Below are 17,574 nucleotides of genomic sequence, written 5' to 3'. Positions count from 1 at the left end.
AACAGAGAAAATAGAGTGCGCAAAATCACTCGTAATAACGGATGCGTCAGTGATAGGGTTCTCGCTGTAATCGAAGCATAATACACAGTTTAATATAGGAATTTTGAAGGGACGGACAAAAGCTATCGTTATAATGGGGTTTTCGTTATATGGCGTACTCGCTATAACGGACTTCTACTGTACCTTGTTCTACACACGATATGGATGAAGATGACCTTTAAATAGGTCGAAACTAGTCCCATTAAATGTTTATTTAACAAACACTATTTAATTTGTATTGAAAAGGTGGAATAACTCACTTATTATTTTAATTTGGTTTAATCAAGTTTAATACGGACCCATAAAATGAAATTAATTTCCCTAGAATTGTCCTTCTCCACAACAATGCAGCCTCACACTGCAGCTCAGACTCTATGTTTATTGGACACTTTTGGCTGGGAAGTTTCGCACCACCCACCCTACAGCCCTGACCTTGCGCCGAGCGATTACCATCTGTTCCGCCACCTCAAACATCACTTCAGCGGCAACCACTACAATTATGACGATGAAGTGAAAATGGCCGTGAACTTTTGGTTATCGGAACAGGCAGCAAGTTTCTACGAAGAGAGTACTCAAAACTCAGTCGTAAGGTATGATAAGTGTTTAAACAAACTTGGCGGATATGTTGAAAAATAGAGTAAAGGATGTAGAATCTGCAAATAAATGTGGTGTTTGAAAATCGTCTTTTGTTGTGTAGATTTTTTTCAAACGGCCTTTACTTAAAAAACATGCCTCGTATCAAAAGACTTAAGAACTACTTGAAGAAAATCTTGTAGAAAAATATCCTATAAAAACTTATTTTCCAAGGACCTTCAGATTGTATGCATTAAAGCGAAGAGTCCCTCACTAAACTGCGTTCAACCACTTCTTTCAATTTCCATTACCACAAAAAGACTTGTAACAGTCTGAAACAAAACCATAGGAATACGAACATTTTCATTTTTACGGACAGCCAAGCGGCCATTAAGGCACTAGAAGCAGTCTGGATAATATCCAAAATTGTGTGGTATTGCCACTCACTTCTCCTAAAGCTCTCAAAGTACAACATTGTCAAAATAATATGGGTACCAGGGCATGCAGGTATAGAAGGAAATGAAAAGGCAAATAAACTGGCCAGGAAAGGGGCAGAAACGCATTGTGTAGGCCCAGAACCTGTATGCGGGATTTCCTATGGACAAGCCCGACTCTACATAGGAAAATGGGTACAAAAGAAACAAATGGAGAACTGGAAAAATACTCCAGGATGCAGGCTTACAAAGGAACTGATAAAAGGACCAAACAAGAATCATACTAAAGAACTGTTGAAACTCGGCAGAGAAAATATAAGATGGGTAGTAGGACTGTTGACAGGACACTACCATCTGAAAAAACACCTACATAGAAGTGGAGTAATAAGAGACATATGTAGGAAATGCAATGAAGCAGAGGAATCAGCTGAACACATACTTTTCGAATGTGAGGCGCCGGGTAGAATCAGACTCTCCACTCTAGGACTACCAGGTGAAGAGAGAGAAAATATCCAAGAAGACCCAATAAGAACAACCTGCAGCTTTGTGAAGGGAGCAGGTATATCTAGGAGGGGATAATTTTTTTTTTTTTTTTTTTGCTTTACGTCGCACTGACACAGATAGGTGTTATGGCAACAATGGGACAGGGAAGGGCTAGGAGTTGGAAGGAAGCGGCCGTGGCCTTAATTAAGGTACAGCCCCAGCATTTGCATGGTGTGAAAATGGGAAACCACGGAAAACCATTTTCAGGGCTGCCGACAGTGGGGTTCGAACCTACTATCTCCCGAATACTGGATACTGGCCGCACTTAACCTCTTCAGTCCCGAACCTGTTTTCGCATTCAATATATTACATTTTGCTAAAATAACTTTTAATTTTCTTTTTTTGAACATTTTAATGTTGCTATTTTTTTTAAATGACTTGTAGCATATATGCTACATCAGTCCTCAACAGTTGATTTTTCTACCATTATTAATCTCTTCCTTATATTTTATTGTGTTATTGCAAGTAATTAAAATGACATGTAGAGTATATGCTACATACGGACTGAGAAGGTTAAGCGACTGCAGCTATCAAGCTCGGTAGGAGGGAATGAAGGAAAAACATGGTAGCAAACGATCTTAGAGGTCGACGCTAATTAGGAACTAATATTTAGAGGCCCCATGAAGAAAAGAAGAAGTAGTCTGAAACAACGTGGAGCAGGTATATGAGTGTTAGAGGGTTGATCATACTGATAAACAATTTGAAAGAAATATCTCGCACCGTTGTCATTTTATCTACTGCTGGAGTTAGCCAATCTGATCACTTCATGGGTGAATTCAAATGGGCTGTGTACAGCTATGCAATATTGTTATTTTTATTACAACATGCAAGCATCTCTGTTGTAAAACACTCCATAACTGTTCTGGCTTGCAGTGTGTTCAGTGGGTATACATCCAATTCCGAAAATAAAAACTCAAGGTCAACACAATGGAGAAATATAAACTAGAAAAGAACAAACAAGTTGTCAATTCAAGTCACAGATAGATAGATATATAGACAGATAGATAGATAGATAGATAGATAGATAGATAGATAGATAGATAGATAGATCGATCGATCCTCATCAATCCCAGTTCTTCTATAAGCATCTCTTCTCAGCCCCCAACGAGCATCTTTCTGCTTCCCAGCTTCATCAGGAAGGCACGCTTCAACACTCATTGAGGGGCCATATTGACAGATCTGCGATCTTCATGTGGGATAAGTGTAGGATAGGAAGAAAGCTGGGTAAGTACAGGAAAAGGGAAGAGAAATACTTAACCATTACCAGCCCTGATATTATGCTTTTCTCAAGGAGGTTGATTGTCGGACGGAACCCGATGTGTGATTTATGATCATCTTACGACAATTATACGTTTCTTTGCACATTATCCATGGTTCTATTAACTTCTCGAAGTAGTTAATAATATATATATATATATATATATAGATATAGATATATATATATCGAAACACTACTATCGAATTCTAGCAAGAAACAACAACCAAGTGTTTCTGTTTATGTTCTGCATACTCAATGAGCAGTAATACATATAAAACAAACGTAAACTCATCTTTTTAATCGATTCAGACAATACTGACGCACTTCAGAATTCTGACAGTGATAACATGTTTTCCTCTGATATTTCTGAAGAAATTAAGAGAAAATTGTTGGAAAAACTATCGGCCAAGAAAAGGTCTGTGTGAGCATCCTCAAACCAAGGTCGTCAATCAACACGCTGAACGGGAAACCACATTTTATTTATTCCAAAGAAATAAGTAAAATAAGAGACTGCACGGTGTGTTCAAATAGGAAAACCAAGGGTGGTCGACGGGAAACTGTCTACTTTCGTGCAACTTGTGGGAAGAAACTTGATTTGTATCCAAGCGCTTGTTTCATACTGCACCACACGGGAGTCGATTACATGACTAAAGATGTCGGTGTGAAACAAATTTAAAAACCAGAATCAGTAGAAAAATCAGCCCTGTATATAAATATACATCCCTGTATTTAAAAAGACTTACCAAATTAAAACATTTGTGTGAAACCTGTAAAACTTGCTCCTTCTACATACAACCTGCTGAGCAAACATTCTCTATCTAAATACGACTGCTAAAGGTTTAATGCTTCCTTTACAGTGACAAAATTAAAAAAATTAAATAAATTAAAAATAAAAGAAAGTAACAAGGTGAAGAAAGAAATGGATAAGGAAAAGCAAAAAAAAATGTACCAGAGGGATGAGAATAAGAGAGAACGGTTACATGTGGAATAAAACAGACAAACTATAAGTAAAGAGGAGTATCAAGGAAGAAACGGAGAAATGTTGGGGAGAGTTTACCAACAAAATTGAGCAAAATAGTCAAGGAAATCAGAAACTATTACACAGAGTAATAAAATCGAAAAGAATAAATCAAGAAAAAACTACTTGGACATAACGATAACTAGACATGAAGACCACCTTTCTTACAGAATATACAGAAAACCCACGCATACCTCAAATACAATTAAAATAGATCCCGTTCACCCCAACACACACAAAAGAGCAGCTTACTACAGCATGATACACAGAGCATTCAATATACCGTTAACAAAAGAAGATCTAAACAAAGAATTACAACTAATTCACGACATAGCTAAAAACAATGGATACAAGAAAGAAATGATCAACAAAACCATTCACAAAATAAAATCCCAACCCAAAACCAAACTAACAAAAGCAGACGAATCCAAGAAAGAGTATGCACTATTCACCTTCAATAATGTACACATATACCCCATAACTAACATTTAAAAAAAAACAACCTAAGAATAGCATTTAGAACTACACACAACAGTACCAACATCATACACAATGTCAGGACAATCAACAGCAACAACAAATACAACTACTCAGGGGCATACCGTATCAAATGCAATAACTGTGAGACAAACTATGTCGGACGCACCGGTAGAAACTTCCTAACCCGATATAATGAACACATAAACGCAGTAAAACACAATCATTTTTCCTCAATAGGACAACACGTCGCAGACTATAAACACAGTTTCACAAACATCGATAACGACATGCAAATCCTGAACATAAACTTCAAAGGCCCCCTGCTCAACATAACAGAAGAATTTTACATCATTCTAAATCAGTATACCAATCCAAATTACAACATAAATTAAATCACAGAAAACACTAACATCATCTTCAATACAGTTATCCCCGCCCTAAAAAACTCTTACCTTAAGATAATCGATAAACAGAACGCGACACGCGACAGGAAAACATCTAACAACACACCCAGCTCCACCCCTACCCCCCACAACAGCAACTCTCCCTACCCCTCCTTCCCTTCCCCTCACAGCAGCTAGTATGAGCCCAAGAAGAACAAGAAGCAGTACACAACAAGCTTGCATATCAAACACATCTCAGCCACACCAACAACATTAAGTACATATTCAAATTAGCACACACAACCCTTAAACATTCCTCCAACATAAATATCACAGCTCAATCTTATCTTCCACAGATAAATATAACATCACTGCACAGCTACAAATGGGAAAAGAGTCACTACTTTGAACCCATTGTCACAAATTTTATGGACGTCACAGGACAACATGATTTGATTTTAACATAAGGCAACACACACAGCCGAGCTGAACATATTTTAGCCTAATTTTATCCATACGTCCAGCACCTTTTCAAATTGGAAAGTGTTTTATTCTTGTACATACATGAAGACAAAATCTTTTACTTATACAATTTTACAAGCAAACCATATCATTTAAACTCCAGGAACAGCAGCTGAGTATACAACTGTGTAAATAAGACTTGAACACGGGAGTCAGCCAACAAGCAAGACACGATCGTTCATGTGCATGAAGTGCTCCCATATATTGTATTCATCTTGTACATATATATATTAGTTTTAATTAGAGATATGTTTTATCAACTAATTTTAAGACCTTAAACATACTACTGTATTTTAGACATACAATGCATTGTTGTACATAGTGACATATATGCCAGTTCACGTTACGACATGCCCCATTTGGATGTGACCTTATGTTTATTATCGTATGGCATTCCTTTGACAACACTATCTTAATCATAGCATCATCACATAGATATGTATGCATGGTTCAGCTGAAGATGACCTTATGTAAAGGGTCGAAACCGGTCCTGTAGCATAATAAGTGCAATAAACAAGTATTGATAGGTGGAAATCCTTACCTATTTCTAACCGTCGGATATTTCAATAAACAAGAATACTCAAACAACTGCAGCATTCCGCTGTTCTGTTTGTAAACATGGCTGCTCTTTCAGGTACAAAAGTTGAAGTAAAGTTGCATAAAAGTGATTTTATTAGTGACTCAGAAAGCTCACGTGAGTGATTTTCTTTATGAATTAAGTGTAAATGATCATTTACGTGACTGATGTGGATGCTGAAAATCACGATCCAACAAATGCTGATGATGACTGTAGAATACAACCAAATGTTCATTTGATACTGCCGTTTACTTCGCCTGGCACTGTTACCAATGATAAAGGATCCGTTAACACGTTCACTGCGTATTAGCAGAGCGTGACATACCCACCAACCTGAGCAAAATATTTGTGTGGGTCTCTTTAAAAGTTGTAATTATCAAAATTTTGTACGTTGGCAGGACGAGTTCTATCGAACTCGTGGACTTATCCCACTCATGCGCCTGGTGCGTGACCCGCACAGTGATTGAAATCAAGAAGTAATACTGGTCACCAGACGGATCATGCGCCACATGCGTTGGTAGATTATAGTGCATTATTTACTGCGGATAGCAAAGAAATGCGTAAAGTATGTTACAGATATAAATATACTCATATTTACACTTCTCTATTACAGAATTTGACAAAAAAAATGATACACTTTAGCTAATAGAAGTGATCAGTATAACGACAAAAATGAAACCCTATAGCTAACACAAGCAATAAGCATCACGATGCAGTCAAAAATGATTACTGCAAGTTCCTTCAAGTTATTAATAAATATGATGCAAGAATAAATGACAATTACAAGTTCAGTTCTCTTACTGAACATATTGCAGTAGTGAAATTTATTTATTTCAAAAGCGGAATCACTCGTAATTCTTTTGAAGTAATAATAAACAGAAATTGCAGTGTCTTACCTTGCATTGAAGTTGTCTTGCTGCTCAAAGATCCCATAAATGACTGATGATGTATGACGACAACTCTGGAGAGGAAAGACGCGGGAAACTGAATACGCATGCGCAAATGTGGCTACAGATGAATCTGCTAGTAGACTGGACTTAGACGATGTGCGGGATGACAATCAGAGCCTTTCTTACCATGCAGGAAACCTGTGATTCACATTTCCTAGCAACCGTCCCATGGTGCGCTAAGCGCGTGCTCCGCACTGAACGTGTTAACAATCTTCCTTCTGCTTCTACAGAGTTTGCATATTTTGAATTTATGATAGATGGCAGTGAACTCTACAAAAACATAGTGAGTAACGCTAACCTCTATGCTGAATATAGGCCCTCAAGCAGGAAAGGTTGATAGTGAATGTTTTGACACAACCTGTGATGAAATTGGAGCTAATTCGGGGACTCCAGGAATGCAAGAGTAAGTCTGAGATATTGTTAACCGTATGGAATATAGCTGTAAAATTTTAATAAATATGTTGGTTAGTTTCAATGTTATGAGCAATTCAACTGTTCAACTCCTCGTCCAGTCTTACACATGAGCTAAAATAATAGGTTGAAACCCGGTGCCAGCAACAGCCTACCCCTGCCGAATAGCAGCAAGGGGTCTGCTCAATGCTTCACGTCCCCATCCAACGGACAATTCACCATTAACAGTGTCATATGACCTCGCTCCATATGAACACTCCAGATAGGTTTGGAATCAAATCCAGGCTTTTGGCATGCAATCTAGTGATTAGAAATAATGAGATGTAAAAATACAGAAAGTTTAAAATGTCCCAAAAATCATGTTATTCATGTTTATCATATTTATCGCAGTTGTGATATTTTCATGCCTTGGCTTTTTTTAAATGATTTTCGAATGAATTTGTACTTCTTGTTTCTTCTATGACATTCTAAAATCTCCTTATCTCTTAGTACTCTATCAAAATAAATTATTTACATCCCAAACAGAAATTTGTATGTATCCGAACATCCAACTCAGTGTGCCATCACAAAAAAAAAAGTGCAATTTACCTCACGAGAGATAATCCTGGCAGTGATAGCATCGCAAACATCAGACAAAGCCACGAAATCCCCAAATGATGACATCCTATCTGCACCACGGGCTCTAGCATAAGCAGTTCCAAGAGGTGTCAACTGTTCCATAAGATCATCCACCATGCACACTTTGGCCTGTAAAAGAGAAGAAAAATAAATAAATTAAATAAATAAATAACAGAAAGAAAGGAAACCAAGAATTATATCTCAAGATGGAAAAGATATCAGATACCACCCCGAAGACGAGAGCCATGTTCTTCGGACATATCTACAGAATGAACCTGAGAAGACTGATCCTGATTCTCATCGTATTAAATCTATATAAAAAATACCTCACTTATCGCGTCACGAATTTTCGCTATTACCGCTTAGTAGGATCACATTTTTCCTAGACCTGAAAATGTTACTGTATTTGCCATCCCTTCTGAAAGAAACGTGATTTCCGACTCAGGTAAGAGTCATCGCCACAGTTGTGTGATGATATAGATGTTGATTCCCATAGGGAATCTGAAATATTTGTCCTGAATGAGCAAATTTATAATAAGCATAAGCATAAACTTCGAGTTTCGACTCGATCACTCAAGTTGGTCAAAGTTTTATTTGATTCAAAATGGCAGCCAAAGTTATTCCTCACAGTTGCACATGGCCGAGTGTAACCTACAATTCACTGTCTAAGAGTGCTACCAGAAAATAATGTTTAATAACCCACTGCTCCAAAATAAAATCTTATTACAGTGAAACCTCGTTAAGACGTTTCTGCAGGGCACAAGGAAAAAGAACTTGTTAAGCGAGAAAACATACTAATGAATATATGAATTGAAACTATCCAAAAGGGATATGGGGACACTAGATATGATTTTTTCCTAAATGAGTGCATTTTACATCGTGTATCTGCAGGTTCAGTGAAAACTATAGGCCTATCTACCATTTCTAAAGATAAGAGGAAAGTATTAAAAGGTGTTATGGCCTCTGCAACTATTTTTGTGTAGATGGGAACATAATGGCCTGGAGATGATTTATCTTGACCAAATATATCTTTATCGGGCTCATGAAATGGTAGTTTATTTGTTTTTAACCCTATTAATAACAGGTGGCTCTGAGCACATATCTATCAGTAATATATTTCTTCCTTGGCTTACCTTGACCTTTTGTTTTCCTTGAGTTGACTCTGTATTTTGTTGTAAATGAAAATTGAGGCTGTTTTGATTGGGACGGCATTCTTAGCTTCTAAAGGCTACTTCAATTGTTTTAAATATGATACGCCAAGCTCTTGCCTACTTCAGGTGATTGATTTTATTCATATCTCCACAAGGCAAAATAAAAGGCTTCTACTAACATTTGTTTTTTGAGATCAGGACAATTATGGTGTGCTAGCATCAGAAGGTGAAGAAGGACCAGAAGAAACGGGAATACAAGAAAAGGAAATCAGCAATAGGGATGCTTACAAGTCGAGGGTCAAGACTACCAAGAGATTTCAAGAAAAAGTTAGATCACATACCCAAATACCATGGACAGAAGATATGAGAGGATTGCTGAGTATTAGCAGTTCGTACCCTACCGAGTCTTTTATTTTGAAACGATTGCCATAAGGATTCTCGGGATGTGTGTTGATTCCATATTTTATTGTTGTTTTATGGCCCGAGTCCGATTCCTTTTGGTTTTGTTTTATAAGTGGTTTTCTTTCCTTGAATGATAATGGGAATGATTAGTGGCATGCGTCCCTTATGCTATGTACTAGCTGACGTACCCGTGCTTCGCTACGGAATTCAAAATTTTATACAGAATTTTAGGTTAGGTAGTGTAAACGTTGTGAGCAAGTTTATATTAAGTTGCATAGCTCTTAACGTTGCCCTAGAAACACGACGGGGAATTCACCAATGTCTTTTCTCATATGAAGACTGGATTTTGTAATGGTAGGCCAGCTTGCCCACCGTCAGTTACAATCAGGTTGGGGAGTTTTCATTATAATTGCAGACACTCACTCTCCGCCTGCCTTTATAGATTCTCAGAAAGACTCTCTTAGTGGTTTTCCCAACTGAAATGAACATGGGTCATTACAATGACGTCAGTAGGAATGGCGCGATTCAAAGCAATGCTTTCATATGAAATACTCGATCAAATGAAAAACCACACATTTTCTGACTTTTAACGAACAGTACTATGCTGCCGAACTAACAGTCCAAAGCTACAGAGCTGGAATGACCAAAACACACACATCCGTGATCCGTGAACAATCTTCCTCTTTTTTTCGGCGGGATAATCCGAATAGTGGATAGTCCCAGGGCAAAAACTATGCCCGTTTACTTATCTGTTTCTTGGGAGTACCCGATGAGTCGGAAAATCTCAATTCACTACACTGACGGGGGAAAGAACTATCTGACGTGGAGGTAATTTTTCCTCCAAGCCAGAAAAGAAATCACATCTTCGCTGCTAATTTGGAATAAAATTAATGTAGATTTTAAGAAAGTGAAGAGGAAGAAGCTTTTCTTAAGAAACGGCTCATTTCAGGGTTGAATTTTTGAGTTATTTAGTGAACTGTGGTACTATAATTTGGAATAGGCCTAAATTGTAATTCTAGACCAGTTCATACTACTACTGGCCGACCCCGTGGTGCAGGGGTAGCGTGCCTGCCTCTTACCCAGAGGCCCCGGGTTCGATTGCCGGCCAGGTCAGGGATCTTTACCTCGACTTATGGGCTGGTTCGAGGTCCACTCAGCCTACGTGATCAGAACTGAGGAGCTATCTGACGTTGAGTTAGCGGCCCCGATCAAGAAAGCCAAGAATAACGGCCGAGAGGATTCGTCATGCTGGCCACACGACACCTCGTCATCTGCAGCCCTTCGGGCTGAGCAGTGGTCGCTTGGTAGGCCAAGGCTCTTCAAGGGCTTTAGTGCCATGGGGCTACTAACTGAGCCTCTGACTTAAGTGCGCACACTGCTCATTCAAAACAGTGCGTCAAAGTAGGTATCGAATAGCTGGCATACTATGATGAACCAGTGTGTTACGTACCAGCAGTATCAGAAAATATATGAATCAGAGGAATAGCATGCTAAAGAAGAAAGTTACCTAACTCCTCAGCTATTTCTCGCCAATATTCAGTTAGGCTATTTTGCCTGGTGCGCAGAAGTAATCCCATCTACCGGAGTTGAATGTCAGCATAAGAGGCAAAGAACATTACAACAAACAACGGCCAGTGTAATGTTATTGTTGATCAATGTTACGCGCTTTCGATATTGTAGGCCTTTACATTATTAATTGTCTTCCGGTTCTGAAATACTACTCTTATCATAGTCGGTACGGTAAAACTGAATAAAACATAAATGATCGGAAATTGTATTCCCTATAACTTTTGTTATGTAGTACTTTTCCATAGGACGAAGAACATAGGTATTTAAAAATTAAATTTTAGGTGCCTTCCCCTAAACTACCATTTCACCCAGGGTGAATAACATTGTTTATAGCTTAAACTGCAGTTTCTTATTCCCCGACTTGATATATCGATTTTCATTAAATTCTGTTTACCCATTTTGTCGGGGCTCGGCGTTGATATGGACTTAGCAACAAAAATCCAAATTCATGAATATCTGTGTTATCATAGCCGGTACAGTAAAAATGCATAATACGTAAATGATCAGAAATTTAATTCTATATCACTTTAGTTATGTAGTATTTATCGATATGACCACTAATAATATAAATATTTGAGAATTGAATTTTAGGCCTTCCCCTAAACTACCATTTCACTCTGCGTGAATAAAATGGTTTATAGCCTAGATTGTAGCGGCTCACCCCCCGACTTTACATACCGATTTTTATTAAATTCTCTTCAGCCGTTTCCTCGTGATGCGTGTACATACATACATACATACATACATACATACAGACAGACAGACAGACAGAAATTACGGAAAAGTAAAAACTGCATTTTCTTGTTACTGTGGACATGATCGATACAGAAATACCATTCTTTTCAAATTCTGAGCAATGTAGAGACAAAACTCTTATTTTATATATATAGATGTGGTGGAGTGGATCCTGTGTGTTTTTTGAGACCATGCTACGAAATGCATATGTGGGAGTGATATAATCACTCGTACCTAGAGGTCTTGATTTTTATGTTTATAAGTGTCTGCTGTACGCACCTCATGTCAGCACAAGAGTCTGTACTGTATGGGGATGTTTGGGCAGCCTGTGTTGGTGATTGCATTGGATTTCGTAAAAGTGTAGGTGATCTGTTGTCACCGAGATATTGCTCCCGTCACGGTTTTGAATTCTGAGTCTGTGAAAGCATGTGTGTGTGTGATTGAGGTTTCATACGGGATGTATACTGCTGTTTGGATCCCCTAGATTTTATTTTAAAGTTGCTTTATTTTTTATTGCTGGCTCATATCACCATTTTATTGGTTTGTACTTAAGATTTGTTTATTCATTTCCTTTATTCTTCTTTACTTCACGGAACTGTGGCAACATGCTTATTTATCTTAGTAAGACTTCCATTTTCTCCGCGTTCTGCGCATGCTTTTTTTTTTTTTTTTTTTTTGTGGTGGGGGGTGTCTTTCGGTCATACCTTTACATTAGCTATGTGTTTTATTCTATTGTTCCTTGAGATTTCCTGGGGGATTGTTAGCAAGAAAATAATGTTCTACCGTGTTTTGTGGAAAAGATTTAAAAAAAAAAAAAAAAGAGATATTTATCCTTGACTAAGAGTTAAATCTAAAAAAGGAAAAGGTCCACGGTTTTGGTTCAAACCTGTCAAACATCCCTTATAAGCAGAATTACCATGAACCTAAAACATATCATGTAACGTATTACATAATGCATTTAAACCAGTTTCGTTGTTCGGTTTTGGCTAGAGGTCTACAGAACTGTTTTTGTGGAAATTGCTGTGAGTAATCTCCATTCACATTATAATTGCCATTTATGTTTTCTTCTTATGAGAGTCAAATTCATTTTATTTCTATGATTATAAATTAACCATTTACTTCACTGTAATTCTTGTTGATATTATTGACTTAAATTGCCTCATTTGCTTGTTCTCTTTGGTTTATGAAGCTCAGGTTCAGTTCCAGATTATTTCTGTCTGATCCAGTCAGATCCATTGGATAATTTGTATTTCTTTTGGGCATAAACTATTCTTAGGCTTCCACTGCACGACATTTTCTGCTTAGTATATGATAATTATTGAAGTTTCCTCAATAGCCTTTCTCTTTGATATTTTATTGAGTAAGGGGGGATTGGTACAAGAGAGTGGTGTTAAACAAGGAAGTGCCCTGTCACCACTCTTGTTCATAACAGGAATGGACAAGATCATAATCTATCAAGAAAATATACAGCAGACCAAATGCTCTGATATTTGCTGATGTACTGTTATGGGGAGAAACAGAAGCTGAAGTACACAAAAAACTGACTGAGTGGAACAATTTGTTCCAATAGATTTCAAATGAACATAAGTAAAACAAAGACTGTAGGAAAGAAATCAAAGCTCTTTTTGGGAGGAGCAAAATTAGAATCGATTTCTCACTTCAAGTACCTCGGAAGCACAACCTCCAAAGACAACATTGTCAAGCAGGAAATACTCAGCAGGACACAGAAAGTATCAAACTTATACAGTCAAGTCAGAAATCTACTCTGGGACTGCAAAATATCACACCTACTCCGTACCGATTCTCATATATGGTTTAGAGGCATGTACTCTACTAAACGACGACTACAGCAGAATTTAGGCAACAGAAATGAAATTCATCAAAACCATGAATCAAACTACAAAATCAGAATGAAGTAAACAGGAAGATAGCCGACACTGAGGTCCCTATTACCAGTGTAATAAAGAAACAGACTTCAGTGGTATGGGCACATTATGAGAATTAAGAGCAAGAAACCTGCCAGAAAATACTTCGACCTTACCGTCCAAGGAAAGAGACTAAGGGGAAGGCCAAGGAAACACTGGATAGACAGAGTGAAATCAGATGTGGAGAAGAGAGGTCTCAAATGGGAAGATGTCCTGGAACAGAAAATATATGCAGACAGGAAGAGATTGCTCAATGATGATGATGATGATGATGATGACGACAAACTTTTGACGAGTGCAATAATGCCGGCCGCATCCGAGTACGTATTTGACCGGTAAAGAACCTCTGGGGAGTAAGAATTTAAAAAGAAAAAAATTAGAATAAACTTATTTATTACAACTTTGAGAGACTTTGAGCCACATGAAGACATTTTGGATCAAGAAAACACTCTCACTTCAAAATTTATTTAATATATAACCTTCACTAATATTTCTACTTAGTTCATCTATAAGATCACTTGTGTCCAGAAACTCCATAGCATCACTTGTAATTTACAAAAGAAGAAACATTCACAGTTATATTTATGAAAAAAAAAATTTATAGCTACGAAGAGCACAAACAACTATCCACATCGGCGGCAATCGTAACACTGCTGCAACATGTAAGCTAACGATGCGCCGAACTCTTACATTGTAGGGAGTATATGCATTTCCGTCAGAGACCACCACAATAAAGAACTAGGATTTGTACAGCGACACTATTCAAATAACTGAAAAAGTTCCAAAAAACACCACCAGATGTCATATTACATCAGTAAACAATTAGGTTCTTAGTACTAGCCTAAAACAACAAATGCTATGCTCCCTCATGTGGGACCAAATGGCAAATGCCGTGCGCACTCTATTGACTGTCCTTAGGTGCACTCGTCAACAGGTTAACTGTCTTCAATATGTACCATATACAGTGAAACTCGGTTAAGAAGTTCCCGCATAAGAAGTTTAATATTCTTGGTCCCTTGATCAGTTGCATTAAGATATATGTATATTTTTCCCGTTTAAAGTGTTCTGTTGTAAATATATTTTCCGGTAAAATAGTTCAAATTTTACAGCCCCTTGAGATAGAAAACGTCCGCTGAAAGCAGCCCATGGTTAGAAGCCTCCAGTCTCCGCGCAAGGTGCACCCCGTGTTAGACTGTTCGCGCGCTCGCGGTGTGCGTCTGGTGTCGCGGAAAATGTGCGGGCCTGCCAAGGCCATATGACGTTACGCTATGACAACACAGACAGCAGATGCTCACTCTCACCTTGTGGAATCGAATCGAACCCATCAGTCGAAATTTCCACTCCACCGTTCCATTCATTCATTCATTCATTCATCCATTCATTCATTCATTCATTTATTTAGCTTCCATAGACTGTACAATTACATATTTGGAAATATGCCAACAGTATAGGAGTTGTCAAGTGATTTCCTAATACTAACAATAATATATGCACAACAATGAACATTTTGAAAAAGAAGAAGATCAGAAACACCACATACCTCAATGTTAGGACAGCACATCTTAATTTTTTTAAATAATATTAATAACCAATATTTACAAGACAAAATAAAAATATATTGGTGTGGTGTTAATAATGTGAACATAGTCAATGTGACATTAACATATTTTTAAGGCTATATACTAGATTACAAGTTAATAAGTAGTAGCATCATTACCAGCACTTCATCATGTATTCTTCTGTACTGTAGAAGCAGCTACTCAGCAGGAGATTTTTTAAAGCTGTGGTAAATGAACTGACGGGACTAATATCTTTAATCGTATTTGGAAGCTTATTATACAATCTGATTCCAACAGAGTCTACATGTCTCAAGGCAATGGTTTTACTCTTGTGTTCGATAAAAATATTATTTCTTGTTCACGTCTGGTAATTGTGATTGTCAAAATTCTTTCTGAAGTGATCAATATTTTTTTTCACGTGTAGAATGCATCGCATGATGTATATACTTGGTACTGGGAGTATCCTTAGTCTCTTAAATAATGGTCTGCAATGATCTAACCTGTTATGTCTCAATATAATTCTGATAGCTCGTTTCTGTATTCGAAAAATAACATCAAGATTTGATTTGTAACAGCCCCAGAGACCAATAGCATAAGTGATGACAGAATGGAAATATCCAAAACATGCCATTCTAACATATTCTTCACTACAACTATTAGACAAGATCCTTAAGGCAAAACAAACAGAACTCAGAGACTTCCCTATTTTTATAATATGACAATCCCATCTTAATTTTTCATCTATATGGACACCTAAAAATTTTGTGGTCAACGTATTTTCAATTGCATTTGCATTTAATATAAGGTTGTGTTTTTTTGCAGTTTTGTCATGGTAGTTAGATGCCTTGAATTCCATGTATTGGGTCTTTTTAAAGTTCACTGTTAATTTGTTTTTCCTGAACCATGATTCTAACCTAGACAGGACTGTATTTGCTGTAGTTTCTATAGACGTAGGGTCAGGATTATTAATAATTATGTTTGTATCATCAGCATACAGAACTGCTGTTTCTACTTGATTATTGTGAGGAAGATCATTCACATAGATCAAGAAAAGAACAGGCCCCAAAATACTACCCTGCGGAATACCTAAGTCTATGCTTTTTACCTGAGAGTGATATGTCTCATTATGCCCTTTACTGTTACAATGCGTAATTTCAACAAACTGGGATCGTTTATTCAGGTATGATCTAAACCAGTCATTAACAATTCCTCTAACTCCAATCTGATATAATTTGTGCAACAATATTTCATGATCAACAGTATCAAATGCCTTTGAAAGGTCAAGAAATAGTCCTATCACAGTTTCATCATTGTCAAGAGCATTTACGACCAACTGTGTAAAATGTGATAAAGCAGACAAAGTACTTCTGCCAGCTCTGAACCCATGTTGTGCATTATTTAACAAGTTATATTTGATTAAAAATTTAGTAAGCCGATCTTTCATAGCACATTCAAATATTTTTGAAATAACAGTAAGTATTGATATTGGTCTGTAGTTATGTAAATCGTGTAAGTTTCCACTTTTAAAGACTGGGATAACTTTAGCTATTTTTAGGAGATTAGGGAACTGACCACTAGAAAATGATTCATTGATGAGATAAGTTAAAGGCTGTACCAGATAGGGAGCACATTTTTTAATGAGTTTTGTAGGAACTTCATCTACACCTGTGGAAGTTTTGTTCTTCAAAGATTGTATGATTTTAAAAACTTCCAGTTCTGTTACTGGAGTTAACTGCATAGAGTTTTGCACAAAGGTTGGGAGTTCTGGTAATACATCTGATTTATTTGCATTTTCAAGTTTGTATGGTAGGGATAGAAAGAAATCATTTATATAATTAGCCAAATGATGAGGGTCATTCATTTGTATTCCCTTATCATTTTTTATGGCAGCAACTTTATTTCCAACTGCATGTCTGTTGGTTTCTCCCTTGATTACCTTCCATATGGTTCGTGATTTATTGCACGACTCTTTAACTTTCTTGTTATTGTGCATTATCTTAGCCATCCTAAGAACTCTTCGATAGACTGATTTGTAGTTTTTAACATACTTACAAAAACCTGGTCACAACTCTGCTGTGCTAATCTACTTAGTAATTTACATTTTTGACTTGAGATCCGTATACCCTTCGTGATCCATGGCTTTTTTGAAGATTCATTAATTACTGCAAGTTTTTTTGGAAAGTGTAATTCAAATTCCGTTAAAAAAATGCTTAAAAAGGTTCTATACTTTTGGTCAATGCTATGACCGAATGTTATTGCAGTCCAGGTCTGAAGTTTAAGGCTTTCAATGAAACTGCCACATGCAGCTGCAGAGAAAAAACGAGTTAATTGTGCTTGCTTTATTTTGGTTGAATGCTTGCTAGCATTCTCAAATTCTAGTTGTAAAATTTGAGCATGATGATCTGATAATCCAAAATTTATATTGGA

The 17,574-nt window shown here is 37.2% G+C and overlaps 1 protein-coding gene across 1 annotated transcript in view; it reads right to left on the bottom strand.

Moving 5' to 3' along the window:
• The window catches only part of LOC136883643 (bifunctional purine biosynthesis protein ATIC), a 108,364-nt gene that overhangs the window by 43,269 nt on the left and 47,521 nt on the right, over positions 1–17,574 (bottom strand). The window contains exon 8 of the mRNA XM_067155985.2: positions 7,777–7,935. Within this exon, the coding sequence (XP_067012086.2) occupies positions 7,777–7,935 (159 nt within the window). The remainder of the gene's footprint in view (positions 1–7,776; positions 7,936–17,574) is intronic.

This window comes from Anabrus simplex, chromosome 1, assembly GCF_040414725.1.
Source record: "Anabrus simplex isolate iqAnaSimp1 chromosome 1, ASM4041472v1, whole genome shotgun sequence".
NCBI lineage: Eukaryota > Metazoa > Arthropoda > Insecta > Orthoptera > Tettigoniidae > Anabrus > Anabrus simplex.
The sequence above is the reverse complement of the archived record's forward strand: the minus strand, read 5'-3'. Positions and strand labels throughout refer to the sequence as shown.